This window comes from Gadus morhua, chromosome 14 (genome assembly GCF_902167405.1).
Source record: "Gadus morhua chromosome 14, gadMor3.0, whole genome shotgun sequence".
NCBI classification, from domain to species: Eukaryota; Metazoa; Chordata; class Actinopteri; order Gadiformes; family Gadidae; genus Gadus; species Gadus morhua.
In genome coordinates, this window is record NC_044061.1 from 11,330,867 (window position 1) to 11,358,202 (window position 27,336).

The following is a 27,336-nucleotide window of genomic DNA, read 5'->3' on the forward strand; positions in this document are numbered from 1 at the left end:
CTCAACTTTTCTATTTGTGTGTGGAGCACTTTGCGCTCCGCCCTTGGCCAGTAGTGTGTAGTCTATGGTGGAGCTGCTTTCATTACACTGGGCGACTGGGACGAGCTGCCACATATTTCTCCGGATTCTGTGTTTCAAAAATAATTGGATGAGGGAAAAGTTCATCTTTCTTCCTGTGAGATGAAGTAAGTGATTTATTCGTAAGAAGTGGTGTTTATTTTCCTGTGGTTTAAAATCAGTGAATATTAACACCTGGTATCATCTTCGTTTTCTGAATTGGGCTGCTCTAGGGTTTCTTTCTGTGAGAGAACTGGCGGTTTCTGGATTTCAATCCTCAATTTCATTAAACATGGTACTATTTCTTAAGAGGGAGAGCATTGTCTTGGGAAGTGTAACTCCGGGGTCTCTCTTTACGCATGGGATATGACCCAGCGGTTCTTGCGCTAACTGTTCAGCTGTGATCTGTTTATGCAACATAGTTTTGAGTCACAATCGATTTAGGCTTTAAAATAAAAGTTACATTGTAGTAATTTGACACATAGGCCTACTTAAACATGCCTTACATAAAATAGGCTACTTTAAAAAATATCTTTAAAAGTTAATCAAATGCAACCAATTTAAGAGTGTTTTTCTCATGCGGCTCCACCTGCTCAAGACACCTGTAACCACAAGCAATAACAAGCCAGAAGAGATTTGGGAGATCACCTCACTGTCAAATGGGATTCGATATCGAGTGGGATTTCACGTTTTGCTATTGAACTGAATCAGACTAGACCCTAAAACGAGGATTAAAGCCCACATATCTCTCGACAGGTAGCATTTCTACCTTAAACTTCATCGGGAGTCCCCTGCAGCGACTAATTGTAAGAAATGGTTTTGATTCGTTCAGAGAAATATTTGGATAAAGCAACCGAGTCTTGCCCCCGTGCAAGTGTTTTCCAGCCGCCTTTGAATGAGTAAATGTTTCCTGGTTTGTTAAGAAAACACATTCGTCAGGCATGCTATAACGTTAAGCCTAAAATAATCTTCTGTCGGTAGCCTACGTGATGGATTCATTAAACACATCTGTTAATGCTGGACAAATAAAAAATGTAAGACTCTTATATTAACAGCATCTGGCTAACTAAAAGGAGAACCGTTGGCAGTATTTAAATGGCAGGATCTTCATGCCTTCAACTGTATGGAGAAGTTAATATTATGTCTCCACCACTTGTAAAAAGTCAAACACAAGGTCAAGAGTATAATTGACTCTGAATTACCTTAATAATCGTAGATTATTAAGATTTGGGAAACCCATGTTTTTTAAAGCTTAAGCCAAAAGCCACTCTTGTGCACAGCATGCTCAAGTCCCTGTCGACTTCTCGTCTGAAGTTTGTCATTTGTGGTTTGTGCAGGCTTAACCTAAATGCAGTGTTCCCAGAAAAACAGCACTATTGGCCCATTCTTTAGTGTCCCCTTTTACTTGTGTAGCCAGATGCCCATCGTCCACACAATGCTAATTATACTGCAGTATTTATTAGGCTTGTGTATGCATATATGTTTGTGTCTATCTATTCTATTTATCTATTGAGTGTAGGGACGAGACTAACTGCTGTTTTCACACAAAGCATTCCAGTCTTTCAAGAGATGAGCTGCAGTCGATGCCCTCTCTCTGTTGTTATAAATTTGTTTAAACCATGACAATACTTTGGGTTGGACCTATATTTCTAGCTACATGTCACTTTCATATGTGTGTAGCCATCGTAAAAGTTCTCACCATTGGCTTCACTTATTGTTGCTGCTGGGGCAAAAATGCACAGACAAATGCAGTACATCCTCAGCCCACTTCTCCACCATATTGGTCCCCTGGAATGGACATCTATGTAAATCCTGTTCTATACATGCAGGCAGGTTGCAACAGGGAACCTCTAGCGTCCATGGCTGTGGTGAATGCCTCCTCGTTGTGTGCTAAAGACAGGGAAATTAGGATTTTCCATCTTTCTTCACTGAAGTGGCTGAAGAAAAAGCCTGCACACTTGTAGGTTTGATCTGGACACACACACACACACACACACACACACACACACACACACACACACACACACACACACACACACACACACACACACACACACACTGCTTTGATGGTCCCCCCCATTTGACATTGTGCTTGTCCGCAGGAGTAGCCATGGGCTGATACAATAATGCTCTGTGAGTATAAAAAGAAAGTCTATTAGTTTACATAAGTAAACTCTGTGTCACAGAATACAGTGAATTGGTCCTGTGATTGTTTGTTTGAAGTGAATGTTGCTCAGGGCATATGGTGTCCCATCTACAGGACTGTGCTGTGTCATGTGCTGTGTTCCTCTTGAACATGAGACTGTTCTATTCTAAGCATGGCTTCTCCGAAAGTTGAATTACCACAGAGGAATAAATGTCTGGCATCAAAACACCTCCTGATAGAGACTGGAGAGTGTTAATGGATGGACAACTGATCAACTAATGGCGCTTGCTTGTTTATTTTGTTCGCCTTTTGTTCCATGATTGTTTCCTACACTTGCCAACACCCTAAAAGGCTTGCCGTTCCTATCCTTGTTGTGGATTTGTTTTGATGGATCCATGTTACGTTGGATACATGCATTTCTTTGGTGGCTACGCACTTTTTTGGCATGAGATAATGGGCACATTCCTTTTGTTATTCTTCTGCATACCTTCATGAAAGAACAACAAAGTTTACGGTCATCCTCTTGGAAAGCTGGAGAAATATCGTAGCTATCTATTCCATGCGTGTGATCCAGAAATTATTGCATTCTGTAGGAACAGATAAATCGATTAGTGGCTTTCAGAACACTGATCTTTATATTTGAATGAAACCTGACCCCCATAGAAGAGTTGACGGTGTGCTGAGAGTAGCCAGATTACAACATGTTGGATGAACTAATCATGACGTTGTGTTTGTTTGTTTTGGCACTAGGATTTGACAAGATAGTGTGTGTGTGTGTGTGTGTGTGTGTGTGTGTGTGTGTGTGTGTGTGTGTGTGTGTGTGTGTGTGTGTGTGTGTGTGTGTGTGTGTGTGTGTGTGTGTGTGTGTGTGTGTGTGGCAATGGGTTGAAGTCCAGATGAACATGCTGTTTTTGTGGGGCCTGCTTATCAGGGCAGAGGGTTCCTTCCTGGTTTTCTTTAGCACAGTCTGTAATTACTGTAGCTGGCCGGCCACGAACTTGCGTGTAGTTCCCAGTCGTCCCTCTGTTTCCCTTGAGCTTGTCAGTTTCCTATTGTTTTGCGATCGACTCAGGCAGTAATATGAAGTAAACAGCAAGTATAGAAGTGCCATGCCACTGTTTCCTCTCAAATTTGCTTTTGCCCTGCTTATTTATTAACTGTACTGTAATTAATACATATTCCTTTTTATAATATCTGCACATGAGGTGTGTAATTATATGACAGATCATGCCCACACACACTTGCAAAGTTCCTTCTGTGTCTGTGTAGGCATGAATGTGACTCTCCCTGATATTGCTCCTCTTTTCTTTCGGGAAGGGGGGGGGGGGGGGGGGGGGGGGTGCCAGTCATTCTGCATTCAAGATCATACAGAAAGTGAATGCAAACATCCCATATTTACACATGATGATGGCACCATAGTAGGAGGAGGCAAGCATTGTACAACTAAATAGACAAAGAGCCTGTATGCTCAATCTCCCATAACTATTTGCTTAAATCAGAAAGCTTAGACTCATTACAAAGGCATATGTCTGGTGGAAGAAACCAGTGGATCAAACCAAGGCAGATAATCTTTCAGATGATATAACTGGGGTGTGTGTGTGTGTTGTATGCTCCCGCCTGTTGTCTTTCTATGTATTTGTCCAGCCGCTTCTGTGGTGCAGGGTTCTGTCTGCCCGCAGCTGTCTTTCCACTCCGTCAGACCCGAGATGGCGAGCTCATGATATTCTGTGCGAGACAATACAGTTAAAGTATTGAACTATTTTGCTTTAGGCTGACTGGCCTGAAGCATTGATTTTTTTATTCTTGCTATTTTAAACACCTATTCAAAGATTTTGGTTGTCGTTAGCATATCTTAATTTCAGCTAAACTGTAAAGCTCAAATATGAACGAGTCAACTGCAATATCCTTACCGGTAAAGGGGTTCCCTTCCTTACGTCCTAGAGAAACAACAAGAGTGGTGCATCCTTTGTTTGTACTTTTCGAGGCATCGATTTTTCCTGGTGATCTGTTCAACAAAATCCATCCCTACAATACAAGAGTACAAACAAAAACATCTGCTTCCAGTGACTGCAAGACAAAGCCTGTAAATCCCTGGGCATTTTCGTTACCTTCTCTACATGCAAATGGGCAATGCTGCACCTTAACACAGATGTTTGGGGAAATAAGGAATGAAATAATGGACTGGATTCCGCTCACTGGAACAATAGAAGGGATCTGGGATTGGTGTTAGTGCGGTTTTGGACAATGGAACTTCGTGTATGAAACTGAAGTTAAACATAATTTTTCAGACTGCAACACAAAGAACATTTGTATTTGTAAGCAGGAAATAATTGTTATTGTTTCCTTGGCGATGTTAAATGGGTGAACAAAAATCTATTCTGGCCTTCAACTAAAAATGAGACTGGTGTTCAGAAGTTGTACTCTTATTTCTTGACCTTCATTGTTAAATGTACAACACTGACCCCAGTATCAAGTGGGATTTGTATTTGATGCAGATGATGAGCTAATGAGATAATAAGATTAAATCTGTGGCGTGCACTATAACCTTGAATGAATCGCACCCAATGATACATGCAAACACCTGTATCACACACGTCTTTCCTATATTTAACCCAACCTAGTTAGCAATCACACCAATGCTCTTTCACAAACACTTCAACCCAAAAAAAGCAGGGGCGTGGTCACACAAAACCACTGAATAGCCGGTTGAGTGGAAAGCAGTCCGGGGACTTTGTGGGCGTTGGGCCCACAGCTCAGGGCTGCTGATGGAGCAGTTCAGAGTTATTCCAGCCACGTGGCACTGGAATGTGGGCTCATAGAGTCTGGGCAGTGGACTGTCTCCAGGCAAATGCTTCTGGTGGGGCTTTTATCTCGACCCGTGCAGGAGTATTGCTCTCATGCTGGGGTACCAGTCAGTATATGATGACTGCCGCTGAGTGAGTGAGGCTAAGGGCCTGGATGATGTCTACTGAGGCTTCTGCTATCACCATGGTTATTTGGCAGGGCATGATACTAATGTTATCTACCGTCTTTGATGTCATGATGTCATGTAATGCTATCCTTTACAGGCTAACATGGTGCCAATGGCATGAACCTATTAGGCCTATATATCAGTTTAGTAGGGAAACCTACATCTGACAGAGGGTTTAGGTCAGTATCCGCCACAAAATGGGCTAAATAACAACTCAAAACCATTTTCATTTTTCAAAAATTCTCAAAACTACAGGTACTCGCAACTAATATTGTGTGGATACCAGCTCGGGAGCAATAGTTGAACTACGAGAACCATATTGTAAGGAAATTACTTGATTACAGCGAAACCTGTGCAACAATGCCTGTCTCTCACTTCCCGTCCCTCACTTCCCCTCTACATTAGAATATCAAAGTCACCTCTGCCTCACTGTAGCCAGGTACTCCACCCTAAGGGGAAAAAAAGGCAAATTTAGAGTACAAAGAAACTAAATTCCACTGTAGGCTTCCATCCAGCCTTCAGCGCTACCTTCGGCTGTATTGAAATTGAAGTCCTGGAGTGTTACCATGAACCCCCACTCGCTTGATGGCTGATTTGAGTAAACCCTGGGATACTTCACAGGTTGTGTACCAGTGCTATTAAAGGGGTGCTATTAGGCCACCAGCTGTGAGTGTGATAAGCCATTACAAGTGGGAATGTAAATCTAGATGTATGATGGATATATTAGAAAAGATTACTACAGTCCACTGGGTAGGCTGGTAGACTGATCTATCCAGCATACATCTAGGTTGACGCTCTGAAAAAATACAGGATAAAATCTGATTTTCAAACGGCTTGTAATAACGCTGGCATAATATCACCCCTTTAACATGTTGTCACACCATGTCAATCCTCAACCAATACAAGTGTGAACTTTGATTTACTAAATGGAATAAAACTATTTTTCGCTACGGATTAACCCATACCCTAACCCTAAATATTGGAAACAAATCATACACAATTTTAACTGCTGAAGATATACTTGGTAATATAATTTTTTTAGATTTAAGACCTTGAATATTGAATGTCATCATAATTACATGGAAAAGGGGAAAAATCTCCTTCCTGTCAGCCAATTCTGAAGATTTTCCATAAGCTATAACTGCCGATCATGAGTTTAATTATTAAATTCCTCTTGCAGACGGACCAGCCTGTGGGTTTAACAGCGGGGTCACCACCAACGAGGAAAGCAGAACGTCTGCCGGAGAGTTCAGCGATCCCAACACGACTACAATGGGAGACATGACGGCAGATCCGAAGGATCTGGTCATGAAGCTGTTTGAGAACTTTGCGCAGGCGCCGGCCTGTAAGTGCACACTGCAGGCCTTCAACGTCATGTGCGCTCAACTGGGGCTGGACCCCCTGGAGCACATCACCTTCTACAGCAGTCTGAAGGACAAGATGACCACGTGGAAAGCCAAAGCACTTTGGAGCAAGCTGGACAAGAGGTTCGCACACAAGGAGTACAAGAAGGGACAAGCGTGTGTGGGCACCAAGGTAATGTATTGTTGTCGTTGATGTTGTTTTTTTAACCACACAATCTAAAGAGTCACATTAATATTGTCTCTTGACCTGGATACTGGGAAGTCTATTTACGACTGGACTTTTCATTTGCTTAATAGTTTTCTGTTATTGTGCAGCGTTGGATATGGCAATATCAAATTACCATTACTCCAATGATGGCTCGTACATTCCATCATTCATTTAGCAGTCAATTCTATCCAAAGTGACTTATAATTGAGGCTGACAATAGCAATCCAAAAGAAATCCAAATTATCAAAAACTATTTTAGTAGGTGCCGAAAAAAAGCTATTGTGATGTACAGCCTGGTTTGAAGGTTGTAGGTTTAAGTTAAACCGTTTTTTAAATACTTTCGACATACAATTTGGAGCACTTCTGCGTATACTTCTGTGTTCCTGTCAGGTGACATCACCGCAATTCGACAGCTTCACTCGAGTGTTATTATTTTGTCCTGGTTCGTCTGGCTGACGTCTTTTTATAGTTGCCAATTAAAGGGGGTGGATTCGGGCCCAGATTGTTATAAAAGTGCATCTTAAATGCCCCAGAGTTTGCTGTGCTTTTACGAGATGTGTTAATTCACACCAAAGTTGCAGTTAAACTTTTGTAGGCACAGTGATTTTACATCATGTGGCCTCGGCACAAAACCTTACAAATTTGGTATGAGTGATTCCTAAAAAGTAAAATCCAGTAAGTTGCTTAATAAAGTAGCACCTCACAGTAAAGTAATATACCAGATGAACATTGCAGACCGTGGGCTCTGTGTTGTTTGGATTTGAATTGATCTTTTGTTAATTTGCGAGGTGTTTCCAAAAGGTAGATTTGCTCACTTTTGTGGGTTGTGCCAACAGATTTTATGATGGAACATCTGCCAGTACAATTTGTTTGACAATTATTGGGTGATGACGTGTCATGATTTAGTGAGCCTGTTTTTTATCTGAGAGGATGTGATGTCACTCACCAACCAGCCTCACCAACCAATTCCTCTCGTGGCTGCAATCTGAACAGGGTGTGGTGATGTCACCTGTGGACAACTACACCAGGTGCTCTAGGCTTGTTAGTGTTCTGTTTTATTGTTATGCACCTGGTCACGCGTCTTTTTGTATCATTGAATGATTCAGATGGCGGTAAGACGCTGGTTTCAACGATAATGATTTGACACTGTTATTTTTAAATGTAACATTGCCCCTCTTTTACCCTCAAAGGAAAGAAAAATGGTGTTAAGAGCGTTCATATAGACGGTGTCATGGGCACTTTTGATGTTATTCTGTTTAGTGTGTTGCTTCTTTTTGTTGCCTGAGTGTGCGCAAGGGCATACTTTGGGATCTTAACGAAATTCATAATCCCCATTATCATGCCACAGATGTTTGAAGAACTTTTATCTTTGCAATGTAGGGGTACCATTCTGGTGGATGTTCTTATCCCAAATGGCTACGGATGCCTTTTGAGTGAGTGTTGCTTGACTCAGATGATGTCTCGGTCCCCTGCTGGCCAGTCAAGATGTCTGCCACTTGTTGGTTCTTCCTGGTGAGGCAATATGGCAAGTAACATCAAAGACACAACATTTGTGTGCATTGTGCTTCAAAATCTGATGCCAAAAAGTGATGTGACAGCAAGAGGAACCCAATCTACTTTGACAGTCCATGGTGTTTGGCAATGGGTGTGACCTGTTGTTAAATCGTCCCCAGTGAAGTAATCAAAGAATAAAGTGTGTGTGTGTGTGTGTGTGTGTGTGTGTGTGTGTGTGTGTGTGTGTGTGTGTGTGTGTGTGTGTGTGTGTGTGTGTGTGTGTGTGTGTGTGTGTGTGTGTGTGTGTGTGTGTGTGCAGCAGTTGAGTAACTATCCCTGCGGAAGCCAGCATACGTGTAATCATAACAAACAGCTCATTTCTGGTAGCGGTACGGAGGGAGATAAGAGAGTAACACAGAGCTGGGATGAACTTCCACAGTGGAAGATTTGTGGACTGTGCAGTCTCATTTGAGGGTGATGCGTTTCCTCGGCAATCGTCCTTTCCTTCCACCATGAAAAAACAACAACAATCTATCAGATTGAGCCAGCCGAGTGCAGCCTACGTGTATCACACCCCCGTCGAAAGAATGACGAGCGCCGTGTTCCTCATGCCGACGGCCACAGGCTAGTGAGGTCATGTTTTCCCCAAGCGTTTGCATCCTGTTACTCACCAAGTTACCATCGGGTACTTGCAGCCCTGTGATGTTTTTTTCTATCTTTTAAACCAATTTATAATCTGATGCACTAGGAAGCTCTCACTGCAGTATTCCGGCGAGCTTACTGTCATGTTTGTTTAGAACCAGCAGGATCCTTTTGAACAGCGCACACAGCGAGGGTGTTTTCTAGGGAAAAATATGTTCTCCTCTGAGAGAGGCCCCAAACAGGTGTTGAAACGCTGACTTTCCACAATATTGTCGGAGGCGGGTTCTCCTCATACTGGACTCTGCTGTTGGACCCGGGAGGAAATGAGTGTCCCGGGTGGAACGTGTGGCCAGCGCCTCTCCTTCCTTTACTGGATGGAGGAAGGGGTCGACTTGGTCCACCCTCAGCTCTTCCAGGGTCCTGGAAATTGGGGTGTTAGAGATACGAGTCAAAGTGATAAAACAGTTCCCCCCGGGGCAGGTTAAAAGACAATTTGGAGCAGCGATTTGTTTAAGGGCTATGGGAACAGGAAACCACCATGTGGAGTTTGGCTCAGCATGGGCTGCTTTCTGACTCAGGGATGACTTGGATCCGGGCAAGGCATCAAAAGATTTCAGCCGCAGGCATTAACTGACGCCTAGACACACACAGACAGACATGAACACACAAATAAGGAGACTTGGGGCCGGTGCCGGAGTGAATCATGCATTCTCAGACAAGTTGTGTAACCATTCCCAAGACGACTGAATAAAATACATCACTTTTCATGTACAAACATGATACAAATAATAGTATTTTGGCACACGCTATCCAAGTTACTCGGTTAATATGGGCCTTAAAGTGCATTGAAGCACAAAGTCCACGTTGCACTGGGTTACCGGAAGCAATTCACATCTCGTGATAATTTACAAAGGCATTTTACTTCTAGCAAATATGTTACTCATAAACCTGCTCTTGTACTCTATCCAACTGGTTGCAAACTCTTTATAAACATGCTGCATGAACGGGCATGTTGGGTATCAAGAACATTTTGCCAACTTGATCCCAATTCAAATGTTTCGTAATTCCTGTAGATGCGATGCGTTTGGATCTGCACAACAAGCTTATATAATGTGTTATCTTGTGCTGTAAACAACCTCACCACTGGTATATACTTGCTCCAGGCACCCTTATCATGAATGCCTCGTGAACTCCTTTTTGACTTATTCAAGTCGGGTCTACTTTACTCATAGCCCTTAATCACAGTTACAGCCCCAAAGGGCTTCACAGGCCACCAGGGAAAAAAAAGCTGTAATGATCAAGGTAGAAACCTTGAGAAGATTTGCAGAGTGAGGGAACCCTCCTTCCAGGGAGGGTTAGGAGAGCATGGGGTATCATGAAGGGCAGACATAATGGGAGCATAACAAGCAAAATGATTTAATACAAATTAGGTTGTTAGAAAAAAGGAGATGATTATTGTCCATGTAGTAGTTTGGCGATGGTCGCTGGTATCCGTCAGGTGAGGTGGCCAGGCGTCCAGTCGTGATGATGGTCTTAGGGGTGGTTTACTCAGCATTGTGAGACAATCCAGATATTGATGTTTGCATTTCACAATGAGTATCAGTCTGGCCTTTGTTGGGCAGAAAATATGTTTACAAAATGGAGCCGATCATAGTAATGCTGTGGCTCTCTGTACTCCTGCGGGATTGTGGTTGGAAGTAGTACAGCAGAAGAGTATTCTCTTCTGATAAAAGCCTTCCATGCAAATTTCAGTTTGTCTTTTCAAATCTTTTTTCAGTCCATCTCGGATAAAACGTGTTTTTGATTTCTACCCTTTTCTTTGGCGACGTCATCGTTTTTGAAACTCTGACAGCGCTCCCTGACTCTCATGAACTTAATCTCCCCGTAAACGGTGTTTGAACCAGTGATCAGGACGGGCTCATGGGCCTAGTAGTTTATCGCAACTCACTAAAACAAAGACGGAAGAGACATCCTCATGGTGAGATGAGTATCGGCCCACCTGCTGCACTCCCAACTGTCCCAGGAGGAAGGGCCCCAAGAGCCTTCTGGGTTCCCTCTCACAAATATTCCTTGCCCTTTTTAGAGGACTTAGGGTTTGTGGGGTGTAGCAGGATGTGGCTGGTGAAGCCCTTTGAGAGTGGGACTGGGATTAAGGGCTATAAAACTCGACTCGGCCCCTTCCTTTAGTGTCTGGTGATCGGAGGGGGACCCTGTGGGCTACGGACGGCCATCGAGCTCGCCCTGATGGGCGCCAAAGTGGTGGTGATCGAGAAGAGGGACTCGTTCTCCAGGAACAACGTGCTGCACCTGTGGCCCTTCACCATCCATGACCTCCGGGGCCTGGGGGCCAAGAAGTTCTACGGGAAGTTCTGCGCGGGAGCCATCGACCACATCAGTGAGTGGCCCGCGCTGAGTGACGTCAGCGGCTTCCACGGGTTATTTGATTAGCGTGCTGAAGTGGACAGTAGAGGGTTATTCGTTGGTTGATGGTTTTATTTATTGATTTATCTATTGGTCGATCTATTCCCCCTCATCCCTGTATAATTGGATGTAACAAAGTAATCTATTATAGTATCTCTATTCATTCATTTCTTTTTCGTTCATTACTTCAATAAATGTATTAAATTAAAATCACTTCTTGGAAAAGTTTAAAATGGGGAATCGACTGGACAAATGCAGAAGTTTTGTCTATTGTACAATAGCAAAATATCAGTTGATGCCTGAGACATAACTACAATTCAGGTGGATTGGATTTCAATTCAATTCTGTCCACCGCCAACGGCAAAACGGTGACACTTTTAGTATTAATAGTAATGTCAAATGGCCTCCTCTTGACAGGTATACAGCAGCTGCAGCTCATGTTGCTTAAGATTGCCCTGATTGTCGGAGTGGAGTTTCACATCAACGTGGAGTTTGTGAAGCTGTTGGAGCCTTCAGAGGACCAGGAGAATGAAGGTAGCACTCTCCCTCATATGGAAGACTATTTCAGGAAAGTCCCAAGTTGAGATTTCCATCAACATTGTTTTGTAATTGATCTCCTCCTGTTGAATGCTAATATTTTAGTAAATAAAATCCACAGGCAGAAGTTTAAAATGTAACACAGTTAAGTACTAGAGTTATAAAACATAGCTCAGTACACACCCCGTGTCATCCACTTTATCTCCCCTGATTTATTTTATGTTACACATCAAACACCCCAATGTCATTAACTTGAACTCATGTTTGAGTTTATCTTGCAGAAGTTGTTAAAATGCTGGGTTGGAAAGTTTGCTACAGTGTTGTCAAGTGTTTCCCCTTGTACCGAAATATAAATAGCCTGATAGCAACAAGCGGCCTTCTAAACATAGAGACTTCATTCGCTCTGACATACTTGCCGGTGCCCGGTTATCACAGTGCACTTTCCATGCGCAATTATTTCAAGAGGAGTGAGGACACGGACAAGTTATACTGCCACACAGAGGTAGAACACAGCACCTTGAGAAATCTTTTGTCCATGAAACACATTTACACGAACATCTGCGTGCATGCGGCTGAAAGGTATAGAAGCTAATGAGTATAGAGTGATGGAGAACCTTATTCTTCAAGGAAGTGGACTCTTAACAGAAGGACTATGGTTGTACCCACAGCACTCACTTGCAACACTCGGCCTCCTTCAGCGGCAGAGCAACCTCTGTTCTCATTAGCTGTCATCTTTGTCACTCACAGAAATGATTTATATTCTTATATTTCAATGCATGGGTTTATACAGTCTGCTGATACATCTTTTTTTAAAGACCGTCCTTCTTATAAGTAGGGTTTTTTTGACAAAGTGAATCTGTGTCCCAGCCTTTCCATATGGAAAGGCTGCCGCTGCAAGACTTGGCCCACCGCAACGTCAATCCGGCACAAATGCAGACTTGTCTTGGACAATGAGATTCAGGTATCCCATTGGTTTGCTCTTCTTAATGATTATATTTGTGTGCCTCCTGTCTTTAGCGTTGGGCTGGAGGGCTGGCATCCTGCCTGCGGATCATCCCGTGGCTAATTTTGAGTTTGATGTGGTGGTCGGCGCAGATGGACGAAGGAACACACTGGAAGGTGAGGCGGTTGTTTAGGGGTCCATTTTGTGCCTGAAGCAAATCACTATATGATCCAGGATGATGATGATGATTTTTCTCTATTAATAATATTATTATGAATACAGTGGGCTTGTAGCATCAGGTGATTGTAATGCTATTCTTGTTTAATGCTATACTCCCACGCTTGCTGTTCCCTTGAGGGTTGCCCTTCTCAACCATTCATTTATTTTTTTCACTGCGTTTCTTAAATGACGTAATCTACCAGTGAAATGGCCTATTCCTAAAAAGGGCATTTTTGCAGTCTGCCATAGCGTTTAGCTCATTCAGTAATTATGAGGCCTAAGGGTTTATTTTTTCCATCTAGTCAGCATAGTCTTCTGCTGTGGTTGCTAGGCAGACTTAAATATAGTCTGTGCACCACATACCAATTGTCTGACTTAAAACATTGGTATATGACGAAATGCAAATCTCTTCATCAACCCTTATAGTTAGAATTATCGAATGAACTGCATCATCTCAAAGAATGCATCTTTGATGGTATCTGTGTTAGTCATGTTCCCTACTCAAGTCCCCAGATCAGAAATAATTTCCTCCAACACGTCTTGTGTCTCAAAGTGGATGTCAGGCTCCTCATGCAACATTTAAGTTCATAGTCCCATTCTCAAGCCGAGGCTTGTGATTGGCTAGAACTCACTGCATCGGTCTCAACTCTTACTGATCCTACCATAGCTCTTTGTTATTGGTACTTAAAAGTCGGTTCCTTGTGGATTTAGAGGATAAACATATAGATCTCATAAAGCGAGTAGGTTCACGACTAAAAGTCTATTCTTGTGTTCTCTTGGTCTCTCTCTTTGTCTCTCACTGTCAAGATTCAACGAGTATTATTGGCATGGAGAACATTTACATTGCCGAAGCACAAAAAGATTACAAAAATAAATGTATACAAATAAATAAGATAGAATGTACAAAGAAACAATACAATAAAAATAGAAACGGTGTGTACAGTGTAGTCGGGTTAATCAAACTATTAAAAGCGAACTCTGTCCCGCTCTCTGTGTCTGCGTGATTGTCAGGTTTTAGCAGGACCGAGTTCCGGGGTAAGCTGGCTATTGCTATCACGGCCAACTTCACCAACAGGAACACCACGGCTGAGGCTAAAGTGGAGGAGATCAGTGGGTTGGCCTTCATCTTTAACCAGAAGTTTTTCCTTGATCTCAAGGAGGAGACGGGTATGTGGAAATCAATCAGCTTGCAATCATAATAGTAAATAGACCCCCTGTGTGTGTGTGTGTGTGTGTGTGTGTGTGTGTGTGTGTGTGTGTGTGTGTGTGTGCGTGTGCGTGCGTGCGTGCCTCAAATTTGTTTCCCATAAATCTCACTATCCCATTTGTCATCTGTTGCAGGTATTGACCTGGAGAACATTGTGTACTACAAAGACAAGACGCATTACTTTGTCATGACAGCCAAGAAGCAGAGCCTATTGGACAAGGGGGTTGTTATTCACGTAAGCTGACATTTTTTAGGCGGTCTGCAGCGAATGGACTGGGGTGATGCACAGGTGATACAGGCAGGTTTGGTGCACAGCGGCCATTGACTAGTGCAGAATGAAACCTCACAATAAAACACCACAGGATCTAGAGGTGTCCGCAAAGGTTGAAGAGGGCCTGTTGAGTCGACATTTTATTTCATAGAATTATGTAATCAGGCGCCTAATGTCGTCGTCGAGCTCTCCGATGGTCTCGCATTGTATGAGTTTTACAAACACCATTAAATGCTTCAGCAATTTCAATAATGAACATCATGTTGACGGTATCTTCCCATATAATCTATAAAAAAGGAAATAAAAACGCGAACTCCAGTTCGATGGAAAAGGGGAAATGACTCCACTGACACACTCTAGACGCGTTCCCACGCTTTGACTCCCCCTCGCCCCTTCCTGTTTGCACACAGGACTACGTCGACACCCAGAGTCTGCTGTGCAGTAACAACGTCAACCAGGAAGCGCTGCTGTGCTATGCCCGCGAGGCCGCTGACTTTGGCACCAACTACCAGCTGCCCACCCTGGACTACGCCACCAACCACTACGGGCAGCCGGACGTGGCCATGTTCGACTTCACCAGCATGCACGCGTCAGAGCACGCGGCGGTCGTGCGTGAGCGCCACGGGCGCCATTTGTTGGTGGCACTGGTCGGGGACAGTCTGCTAGAGGTGAGGAGGGATGAGTGCTGCTAGTACGGCGACGTAGCATATCGTGCAAGACTTTATTAAGTCAATTTGTTTATGGATTTTTCAAATGATATTAAAAAAAATTGTAGTTTAGCTTTCGCCTTTGCTCCTAAACGTGTCCTTGTACAGCCTACCTGCACAATGAATCACACCAATACTGTTCCTAAACATGTCCTCATATACAGCCTACCTGCACAATGGAACACGCCATTACTGTACCTAAACATGTCCTCATATACAGCCTACCTCCCCAATGAATCACACCAATACTGTCCCTAAACATGTCCTCATATACAGCCTACCTGCACAATGGAACACACCAATACTGTTCCTAAACTTGTCTTCTTATGCCGCCTACTTCCCACTATTTTGGCGTCTAGCGTTCATAGCAGCAAGCTGCATTGTCTTACCTAACATGACCAGCACACTCTGAGTCCTGAAGCTGACATGGTCCTTGTGTTTGTGTCCCTGACGTAGCCCTTCTGGCCCATGGGTACGGGCTGTGCTCGGGGCTTCCTGGCCGCCCTGGACACGGCCTGGATGGTGAGGGGCTGGGCTCAGGAGAGGCCCGTCCTGGAGCTGCTGGCCGAGAGGTACAGGCTCATGCACACAGAAATTAATTTCTTTACTCGTTCAATTTGGACATGGATGGGAAATGCATGTTGCAGAATTCTATGTTGCACCCGTCGGAACGACTAGATTTGTATGAAAAGCGCATGTAAATCGTTGTGTGTGTTGGTGCTATATTTATCCTGGAAAAATATTTGTATATATTCAGGTCTATCAACCAGACATTTAGTCATTGAGGCCTGGTGTTGCAATACATTGTGGTTCGCAAATTATTTTTGGTTACCTTCCTTAGAAGGATTTCTTATTTAAAAAAACAACAATTTGAGCTTCCTGTATTTAATGGCTTGTTTTCTTTACCACACGTACCATAGGGAGAGCATTTACAGACTGCTTCCCCAAACCACACCCGAGAACTTGGCCAAGAACTTTGATCTGTACACCATAGACCCTGGAAGCCGGTACCCCAACAAAAACTTCTCCAGTGTCAAGGCAAAGCAGGTGATGCTTCACTTCACTCCTTTATTTTCTCTAACTCAGTTACTAGTAAGGCTTAATGAAATAAAACTATCATAAACTCAATGGAAGATATCATTTTAATAGTGGTTAAATCCTACAATCGTCATTTGTTTGCGTCACTGTCATGTGTTATGTATTGCACTCAGGTACGTCACCTGTATGTCACCAGAGAGCTCAATGCCTGCCCTCTGCAGCGGTCTGCAACCATACGACGGCCTGTCAACATAGACAGGCGAGGTGAGTGTGCACGTGAACCGACCGCACAGCACTGCTCTGAAACATGAGCCGAGGAAGGACTAGTGGACCTTGTAGTCCGACCTGATCTGTTGTACGGTGGGCCTCTGTTGGAGAATGCTGATCGGTTTGAGTCATTTAATTAAATTAAGGCCTGCTAATGTGTAGAACGGGTAATGGAAAATGAAAGATGGTTTTACCATTTGTTTTCGTCTAGATCAGTTGTTACAAGCACTGGGGAATGGGATGTGGTGATAAAGTATGCTCTTGACCTCAATCACCTTATTTTATACATCCTACAAAGTCTACAAAAACTGGGACTGCATCTCGATTTAGGGCTAACACGTTCCAGGATAATGTTGTAATGATAGCCAGGCACAACCTATGTGTGCTTTTTTGCTTTCGCACATTTTAAGACCGTTTTTTTCCTTTTTGGAGTTTCTCTTCAATAACTTGTGTACTAAGGTGAGTTCCGGAGCCAGGCAGCATGTACAACGTGTCCGGGCAGGGGGATGTGTGCATACCTCAGCTCCCTCCTCATCTCTCTCTGATCCTATCTGTCGGGCATGATTTACTACCCATGACGGCATCCTACCCTCTCTAATGCCAATTATGTTTTCTGGCCGTAGTAACCATGGTGACATCATACTAGATTGTATGATCTACATCAAAGCGCAGTCTTTTATAGAAAGGAACAAAAACATATATATTCATACCATTTTAGGTCATTGGTTCATACAAAACACATTACACATTTCTGGGAGTGTTTTCAATTTGTTGAGTGACGGCATTGCCGGCGATGTTGATACGTGATATCTTTGTGTTGTCGTTCAGAGTCTGAGATTAGACCGGGTCGACTGCTGACCTGGTGCCAGAAGCAGACAGAGGGCTACAGGAATGTGTCGGTGACCGACTTGACGTCCTCTTGGCATAGCGGCCTGGCCCTCTGCGCCTTGATCCATAGGTTCAACTCCCAGCTTGTGTAAGTGATACTCTATCCACGCATGTCAGGCTGCCGTGTCAAATGATTAGCATTACACCGGTGGTTTATTCACTGTCTCGACTCGACGGCGATCTTACGTCTGCACCTCCCACCTTCCCTCTGTATGTGAAGTATGTATGCCATGTCACTAGTTCTTTCACCGAGGTGTGTGACACCTTATCGCATGCTTGTGCCTTTTGATTTTGCTGGTTGCTGTTAAATGATTTTCTTTTACTCATTGATGTCTGATGCGTCATGGAATACAATACTCTATGGCAATGTCCTGAAAAAAATGTTACCTAGAATGGTTGTAATGTCTCTTAATCCATGGTATTACTATTCATCCCACACTGGAATTGTGTATTTACCCTTCCAAGACGGAATCCGCCATATTCCTGAAGAGCAAACATTGTTGCTTGGCAACCTCTTTCACACTTGGGGAGTGGAGTAGACTTTGAAGCATGAAGGGGAAACCTATCATGGTAGCTGTTTTCAGTAGCACTACTGCTACTAGTAGCAACCATGTATACAAAGCAACCCCTTTGGGATGTATGGATAACATTTGAATGGAAAAAGAAAGCATAACACCGGCTGACATGTAATACGTAAACATATAAATCCAAGGATCCCACTGGCTTTCCCTGCACTCCTCTTAGGACGGGGTGGGGGGGGAGGGGGCTCCGTGTTAGCCGTGTTGTCTTACGGCGGCACGTCATGAAATCGCGTCCAAACTGTCCTTTTTGTGTCACCTTCTCACGTTTCCACCCCGGTCATGTCGGTCCTCGTTGTTTCCCCCCCCCCGCCATTGTAGAGATTTCAGCTCCCTCACCGAGGAGGACGCCGCCGCCAACCTCCAGCTGGCGTTCGACGTCGGCCAGCGGGAGTTTGGCGTGGCGCCGTTCACGTCCGGACAGGAGCTGTCGGCCGCCCCGGACGTGGACAAGACGCAGATGATCCTGTACCTGTCAAAGATCTACGAGCTGTTCCGCGGCACGCCTCTACCTCAGACAGGTACGGCGCTGCCTGTGGCGTGTGTAACCTCCCCCCCCCGTCATAAATCACATGTGTTTACATGTCATGCATACCAGGATGGATCTGCATGACGAAGATGGAACAGCCCCCAGCTATTCAAAGACGGCAATCCGTCTACCCTAAAGCCAACACGGCCCACACTGTCCGCAGGGCTTTGTCCCTAAAGTAGAACAGGACAGTGGAGCCGTGGATATATTTACCTGGCCTATATACACACAGTATGTTCTTAACCGGCCTCCTTTCTTGGGCCCTCCCTGCATTGACTTTTGCCGGTTGACCTGGTATGCAAAAGCAAGACTGTTTAACGAGGTGTGAAGTCTTGCTCCGGGCTTCCTGCAGCAGGGCGCTGGTGTGGCAGATCTTAATAAGAACCTGTGTATGTGCGTGAGGGGAAGGGACTGGCTAGTTGCTCCATAAAACGAGAAGTTTTAAATTGGAGTGTTTGTCTTAGATTGCCTAGTCACATACAACGCATGATGTGATACTATGATGAGGACAGCATTTTGGTATTCACATCATCGATTAGGGAAAACATCAACGCTACGTTTGCCTAATGTACAAAAAAATAAGCTGACTGCTATGCATACCTAGTTGAATTGCTATGACTCTGGAAATGCATGAATTTGACGTATTTATATCCATGGAGGAGCTAAATCCAGTGACTTATCGACAGGTTTAAGGGTTGCTGATGAAAACAGTGTGGAGTATCCGTCGAACGACCCGAGACACATGACCAATGGGATTAATGTCTCTCAACCACGGAAACGAGTGCCCAGGGTAATGTGTTGCTGGATATTGCCATTTGACATTCTTAACAACTTGTGACGGGCTTCGGGAATAATACCCTTTATATCCCTTTTGAAAAAGTTTGATATTCGGTGTGATGTTCTTTCCCTCCAGTGCGTCAGCGTAGTTTATGTGGTATTTTTGGTTGGCTTGTGCTTATTAAATTACTATTAACAGGAGGAGAGGAAATCGGAGTGCACCCCGGAATCAGTTTACAAGCGGCGGCGAAAAGGAGGCAGCAGTAGCCATCTGGACGAGGTTTGTGAGGCCTTTTCTTTATTCTTCCAACACTTCAATCACTCTGCAACTGAATGAGAACTCTTTGCTGGCTGTTTATTTGACTGTGAGCCTGGACCCTGTCTCCCCTGGTGTCCCCCTCCAGGCCACTCATCTGCAGGCTTCCCGGGACTCCTCCGCGCTGCTGGAGGAGACGGCCCCGCGGGAGAACAACCGGGTTCGCTCCATGGCCACCCAGCTGCAGGCCATGTTCGAAGGCACCGCCGCTAGCACCGTCCGCAGACATGTGAGCATCACCGGGACGATGGAGGCCAAACCTTCTCAGGGGGACGGGGCGGGTGAAGTCCAGAAATAATCGTTGGCTCACAAGATACTGTGTGTGTGTCCTCTGCGGTACTCCTTGTTTAGAAACTGCCTGCCTGGACTAGCGGACGAACAAAGTATTTGGATTTATGTCCAATGTAGTTTAATTCCATTGAATAACTGAGTATGAGAGCTAAATGGTTTGGTTGATCGATATTTCTTCTATCGTCTGTTATCCCTGTCCTCATACGCTTGCCTGTTCTTTTCTTTTCATGTGGTAATCTTTCGACCGTCTTCCAACTTTTCCGACTTTTCACTGAATGCCACCCAAATCAGACCCTACAGTCCTTCACACACTACCCTGGCATGACGGAGGATCCCTGTAGCGAATCAAGGGTGTCGGCCCCGCCCAAGCCCTCCCTCAAGGTACAGATAGAACAGGGAAAGATGGAAAAGTATTTGATCCGATAACCATTTAACTTGTGGGCTGTAATATATCACTGACCTCTGTCACTGAATTTCCACGCGCCCCTCCCTCCCCCCCACACACACACTTTTCCAGTTTAAAAACTTTGATAAAGGCTTGCCAGAGTACGCAGCCCTGCAGCCACCTAAAGTGCCGCCCAAACCCCGGAGCAGGGTCACGCAAACATTGCCTCATAGCGAGCACCCCTCCGACGCCACTCCCCTTCAGCAGCACCCTCTTTGGGAAGGCCGACGCGCCGAGCAGAGCGCTCAGACGCAGACGCGCGCTCAGACGCCGACCGCGCGCCGGTGTGCGGAGGCGGAGTACGCAGACCTCCCCTCCTCCCCCTCTCCCCCCTCCCGCCGCTCCGCTGTCCTAGTCATGAGAAGAATGCTCCTCCGCCTGAGGGAGGTGGAGGAGCACATCTCTGAGGTGAACTACTTTTCTTCCGTTCTCTTCCTGTCCACTTTGTCTTCACTCTTCTACCTCTGTCCTCTCACTTTATCCTCTTTTTTTTCTTCTTTTCTTGACTTTCGGTGCTTAACGTGTGCGTGCATTTTATTGTCGTTAGTGATGTCAGTCCTGTAATTTCCCCCCGCTTAACCATAATGGCTTGAGCAGGTCGCCGCAGGCGGGTTAGGAACCGGTTCGAATTGTTCCTCGCAATAGCCCTGACAGGCATACAGTTCTATACAACTACTTGCAGAGCAGCGGGCCTATGAAACAAAAAGTTAATTTTTTCGAATGTGAGTCAACGTGCTAATTTTGGCCCGTTTTGAAAAATTGGCCATGAAAATTATTATTCAAAGGAAAAAGCATATTTTTAGATGCCTGCTCCTGGATGAGGGAACGACCCAGCAGACTTTGTTGGCTACGGCTTCTTCCTAGGTATGCGTGTGTCAAAATCCACCGCAGCCTGAACCCAGTATGATGATGACTTCTTATTTACCCACCGGGGGTGTAAATGAAGGTAATGGAGAGGCCTGTGCTTTGCACAGCAGCCATATTGTTCCCTGCACAGTACGTTCAAGATCTCACGGTCCTCTTATAATTGGAAAGATAATACAGAGAACTCTTTCATCATAATGATGTAGTGTTGTAGTGTGCTGTGTGTGTGTGTGTGGTTGGGTGTGTGTGCGTCCATCTCTTCATCTCATTCAATTTCTTTGTTCCTTTTCAACCCTGTGACTCTGCAGAAGAAGGCTCAGACTCAACATGCTAGGGAGTTTCAGAAAAAGAGTATAAAGGACAAGGCACATCATCTTTGCGATTTGTTGGATGCCACTAATGTACCCAAGGTGACTCTCTGAAAAGCTCGACCTGTGTACCTCGTCCTACTTGCGCATGTGCACGCCTGACCCCGACCCCTAAAGACTGCGTTCACACCGTAGGTCATGCAGTGTTGGGTGTGGCTGCTGGACGCATCATGTTTTTGCACTGGGACCCGTGTCCAACAGCTGTGCTAACTGATTGTTCTGCTGTAGTGACTCGCACGTGATTCAAACAGCAACAAAGACGTCCCTCAGTGAATTATCCTGCTAATAGGACTCGCGTCATGATAGTGAGATGGACAAATACAGTGACCAAGTTTCAGACTTAAAAGAAGCATGGTGCTTATTGGACAGCAGCCATAGCCATCAGATCGGACTTTTCACTATCTAGCTACTACAGTTTCTTCTAAAGTCCCACATTGGGGCACTAGGCGTGCATGGAGTACATGCCACGCATCAGAAATCAAGTTCAACATGTGGCGCCTCACACCACACCTCTATACTCGATCTAAGCACATATCCCAGGTGTGTGTGTGTGTGTGTGTGTGTGTGTGTGTGTGTGTGTGTGTGCGCGTGTTTTCTTCCTCGCATGAGACTTTAATGTTTAGCATAACTCCCTCATGAATTTCACAATTGATGTAAATTATCCTTGGAGGCAAGAATGTTGAGAATGTACTGTGTGTCAAAGGAGTTCTGTCAAATATAAACAAACGGTTCTCAGTAGAAGAAACGATTCCCCTAAAGCCATTCACGCAGCTTTCACACTACATCTTGTTTTAACAGACATTTACACCTCATTATTTTATTTATTTTTTCAAAATGGCATTTTCCTTTGGGGAGAAACAAGTCATTTATAAGTGAAGGAAGAGATACAACTTCTGCTTCTCTGTGTGGTAAGACTTTGATTTCTCTAACTGCAAGTGATTGACTCCTAACAATCCTTATGCTGCACCATGATGTCACCGCCCCTTGCTTTTCACCTCAATTATCTTATTTGTGTCTAACCAAAGGAACAGAATTCCGCCTATCTGCAGACTTTCTGCTATGGGACTCAACTCCCTGCCCACTAACCCGACTTTCTGCCCATACGCCAAATTTCTATCCACACATCCAGCTTTCTGCCCACGTTGGAAAAGGGATGTGCCACTTAATAAAGAGACGATGAGAGATGAACCATCGCCACACGAGTGGTTTTCTGTATTCTGCAGCAAGCCACTCACTTATCACATTGATGCTCCCAAAATACATAGACGCATGTAATTATGATTGACTTAATCCATAATTGAAAATATGTATTGTCAACACTTTATTATATATACTCACAATTGCTTAATCTGCAATATAATATATTTATTTATCATTCTCATTTTATATAATATATATCTTTTTATCATCGCTCAAGTCAAATATATGGATAGGTATTCATAATATTCCCCCTTAGAGTCAGACCTTTTATTATTTTATCAACAGTATATTCAGATTGGGCCGTGTTGTAACTCATGCGTTGGTTACCTTGGTTCTACAGGGAAGAATGATGGGCATTTCTGTGGTGGCAGCCTGAGTTCAGATGTGGAGGAATGTAGGAGAACCGCTATCGTGGTCACCAGATGTTCTCTCCAATGCTCCTCTTTTAGTTATCAAGAAGGAGAGGATTAGAAGGAAATTGATAACTTCAGAGCAACCATATCCATCATTCAAATGGGAAAATATCTACACAGGGTGCAGGTCATAAAGTCCCATGAAGGTCGATGTAGAAAAATGATTTTGTTCTTACTAATATCGTCCTGTTTGTTGTAAACACGCATGTCTGTGTTCTTGTGGTTGCTAAATGAGCATACAGAAGGGGAAAGTTTCTTCTGCAGTCCCACTGTCAACAGACATTACTTAATGCCCCTCTCTCTGGCTGTGTTGCCTAGGGGTCTGTCCATCAGCCACCGCCACAGTCCACAGATAAGTGTCACTCCTGTGGGAAGCGCGTCTACGTGGTGGAGAGGATCAGTACCGAAGGCCTCTACTTCCACAGGGAGTGCTTTCGCTGCAAGACCTGCAATTCGCCACTGAGCCAGGGCGCGCATGTGTATGACTCTGAACAGGGTATGTATCGCTTTAAAGAGTCGAGGCGGGTGACGGTTTAAGGGCTGCCAGAGATTTTACTGAAATGGCAAATATGTGTTTGCTTTTACAGGAAAACTTTATTGCAAAGCACATTTCGTGCAACATAAAAATGGGACCCATCTCCGAAGAAATATAAACGGGCGCACAGTAAGTTGTTTTTTGTATACTATAATGTGCTATTACAGTACAATGATTTTTCTCTTGGGTTTTTATGCACAGAAGAAAAGTAGAAAACACAAAGCAGTGACCGGAATGCAGCAGACTACGATCAACTCGGATGTAATCTTCCTTCCCCTTCCTGTGCCATCATCAGGGTTCTTGCGACCGCCGGGACTCTGTTGAGCCCACATCCTGTAGTACCAGTCCGGAGAGGCCCCCCCACTGCCCCACTGATGCTAAGACGAGCCCCTCACCAACAGGTACCCTCACCTCACTGCTCAGGAAGGGCCTGAGCTGGCCCATGAGTTTGACCCGCGCTGCGTGCGGGGCCCCTAGGCAACTGAGCGGCTGGCTGCAGCGCCGCACGCGGGCCCTAGGCGTGCACGTCAGGGCCAATGGCCGGGACTATGCATTCCTCTACGAGCTCCTGAGCGTGGGCTTGCCCCTGCTGCTGGTGCTGCAGGGAGTCCTGCAGCAGATGTATGTGGAGGCTGCCCCGGCCGTGGCCCTGTGTTTACAGCCTGCGCGCCGGTGGCTTGAGGAGAATGCTGGCCTCAGGCTCACATAGATGCTGTGCTCGCCTGCTCCTCCCTCTCGCCTCCACACACTCCGACACCACGATCACAAGTGCAATCAGAGCTTCTTTATGTCCGCCATGGGATGGCGACAACTTTGTGACGCACGGAAGCACCTTCTCACAGCAACACCGATGTCTTGTTTTCATGTTTATGAAATAAATATATATTTTGAAAACAAGACTTTGACCAAAGAATATACATAAAGATGGTTCCCGTGGCAGCCTCCTTTTTTTTTTTTTTTTTTTTTTTTTTTTTTGAGTTTAAGATTGTTTTGTATATTTGGACTCTTAAGATGTTTTGTATATCTTCATATTTATCAAAGAAGTGTTTCAACGCTGGAAAGATGTTTTTTGGTATTTTCATAAAACAGGGCTATGCAGTAAAAATGTGCACAGATTGTTTCAATAGGTGCTACATGACCAGAGAAAAAAGGTAGGGTCGCTAATGCTGAATAAGGTTGACCTAGACAGGTTAAAACTCTCCTATCTTTAAAAGTGTTATGTGGGCTTAGGACACACTTGAGGGTAACTTACTGACTGGACTAGCGTAGTTGAGGGGCATAACATGGACATTGGTACCTTTCTGTGGTGGATAGGATAAAGAAATTTGCGTTTACTACTTTACAAAATTACAGAATGGATGTTCTTCCTAAACCACGTATGTTTACTGAGATTTTTCTTAAATCTAGACATTTTAGTCGTATTATCGTTGGAACTTTTCTGCCATCTGCTGTTCACTTCACGTAGGCAAAACGAAGTGTAGAATTCAATTTTATTTTATTTTAACTACAAAACATTGTACTCATGCACCTGATAAATCATTTGTCATAAATGATTAATTCCATTATATATTTTTATTTAATGTGCAGATGTGATCTGAATGTTGGAATATAACTATATAGAAGATTGTTACCATCCCCTTTATATAGATGTATTAACTGTGTTGTGCTTTTTAAATGATACATAATTAATAATAAAGTAAATGTTTTGGGAAATGAAAAGATATTACTTTTCTATTATTATTTGTATTTTAATGTCTCAGTTAATATACACCGCAATGGTGCACGCAAAGAACAAACAAGGTCCCAAGATCAACTTTACATTTCTTCTTTTGATTGTGATTTTCTTTTGTCATCTTTCTCCCAAAATGTCCCTGAAGCTTTATGACGTTTGAGTTGCGGAACCTTCTGGATCATTAAGGGAAATTACATAATGCAGGTGATTGCACCTGCATGTCTTGTTGATGCTGTGGTGTGGCTGCAGTTATACCCGATTATTTACGTTATCCATTTGCTCTGAACCATATTGTCTAACATGTTGTGTGTGACACTAAAAATGAATAAAGGTTTGAAGTGTTGCCAGGCATTTTGGGGTTTTGCAAGACAAAATATGCACGCCTAACCAATGGCTCCTATGTACTTCATTAGTATACCACCAGGGGGCACTCCTGTCTCTATATTCACGTTTGTATTCTCTGCATGGTTTACAATCAGTGGAAGCATTCTTGTCTGTACATTTACAAGGGTTTACAGGATTTCAAATTTGAGTACAGGTAATAGATTTGATAAAAAGAAAATGAATAACATAGATATTTCCCAAATATATGGCTGTGGATTATTGTTGGTTAAAGCAGCCTCACCTGGCTTGAGTCTGATTGGACTTGCGCTGGGCTTGGCTGCACACCTGTTGTTCATTGAGTAATCAATGCGCCCAGGCTCAACCAGCCTCTCTCACACACACACACACACACACAGGAGAGATCTCCTGCATGGCAACATGGAGCAACCAGCGTCCTGTATCATATCTCCAAACGATTCGATAAACCGTCTTTCAACCCTGCATCCTTGTGTTCGGAGGAGCCCAGAAAAGCCACCTAGGTGGAAGTGTGGCAGCCACCGACATTGCTGCACTCCACCTAGGTGGCTTTTCTAGGCATTTTCAGGTGTGGAGCCTCACCCGGCCTATACTCCAATCAGCCTCGGGCCAGAAGGGCCTGCTCAAACCAGCCATCATCCACACACTCCACAATGGCAAATTAACTAGGCTTACTATTCAACCCAGTTAGTTACTTGGTTAATAAATTAAATCATTCGATATAATTAGAGAATTACTTGATATTTTGAGAATGGGAGATATTCTGGGTGAATAACTGTCTAAACTATTTATATTTACCTCTAATGGTTAATGATGTGTGACATGGTTTGTTTCTTATCTACCTTACTGTTCATTGAATGTTGAGTCTAAGGAATTTTAGCCATACAAATATGTTTCGGACAAAGTTATACCGAAATGTAAAACCAACTAGTTCTAGCAACACAAGCACCTTTATGGTGTTTAATCAATTATCTAATTTTCATCTAAATGTAATCTAAACTTCAGACCATTCATTGTGTGCTGCATTATATTTGTACCCATAAGGTATGTGCTTGTATAAGAGTTCCCTGATATTCACATTTTTCTACGTTCACATTTGGTAAACAATATGAATTTGAGAGATTTGGATAGTCTCATGAGGCTATTCAACATGCAATCTCTCTTAGCCGAAGATGACGGAGGACTATAAAGAAGACCCGGACAGCTGTGGCCTCCATCACTTCCTGAGATAACCTTTCTCAATTCTTCTTCTGTGTGGTGATCATTTAGAATTGAGAGCACTGATCTGACATGTATGACTATGTAAAAGGTCTTCATATCGATGAGCAGCATTCAATGGAGGTTCAAATCGAACAGTGGTCAAACTACATGAAGGGTAATTTTAGATATTAACTTTTTGCATGAATTTTATTTTGGGGAAAGGTATTTTTGGCTGAACATGCACAATGGGTGAACAATGGCTTCAAGGCATAGGCCCTACATTAAGTATGTCCCCGTTAACATGAGAATGCCTAATGGGCTTATATCAGGTTTTCTGAAGTGAGAAAA

The 27,336-nt window shown here is 44.0% G+C and overlaps 1 protein-coding gene across 4 annotated transcripts; it reads left to right on the forward strand.

Annotated features, from left to right (window-relative positions):
* Positions 1-27: 27 nt before the first annotated feature.
* On the forward strand, positions 28-27,336 carry mical2a (microtubule associated monooxygenase, calponin and LIM domain containing 2a). Of its 4 annotated transcripts, XR_003979306.1 has the most exons (23): positions 28-185; positions 6,355-6,710; positions 11,070-11,277; positions 11,721-11,837; positions 12,858-12,959; positions 14,014-14,169; positions 14,344-14,444; positions 14,891-15,148; positions 15,644-15,759; positions 16,108-16,234; positions 16,399-16,489; positions 17,321-17,468; positions 18,280-18,479; positions 19,174-19,277; positions 19,464-19,544; positions 19,669-19,809; positions 20,163-20,252; positions 20,389-20,724; positions 21,489-21,590; positions 23,480-23,657; positions 23,749-23,825; positions 23,992-25,632; positions 26,955-27,336. XR_003979306.1 is itself a non-coding variant. In XM_030376151.1 (22 exons), the coding sequence occupies exons 2-22, from the start codon at positions 6,447-6,449 to the stop codon at positions 24,403-24,405; spliced, it is 3,411 nt and encodes a 1,136-aa protein (XP_030232011.1). In that variant the 5' UTR covers positions 28-185; positions 6,355-6,446; the 3' UTR covers positions 24,406-25,777. The 4 variants fall into 4 exon arrangements, 3 of the variants coding, with proteins under 3 accessions (XP_030232011.1, XP_030232013.1, XP_030232014.1); XM_030376151.1 differs by lacking the exon at positions 26,955-27,336 and having other exon boundaries at positions 23,992-25,777; XM_030376153.1 differs by lacking the exons at positions 20,389-20,724; positions 21,489-21,590; positions 26,955-27,336 and having other exon boundaries at positions 23,992-25,777.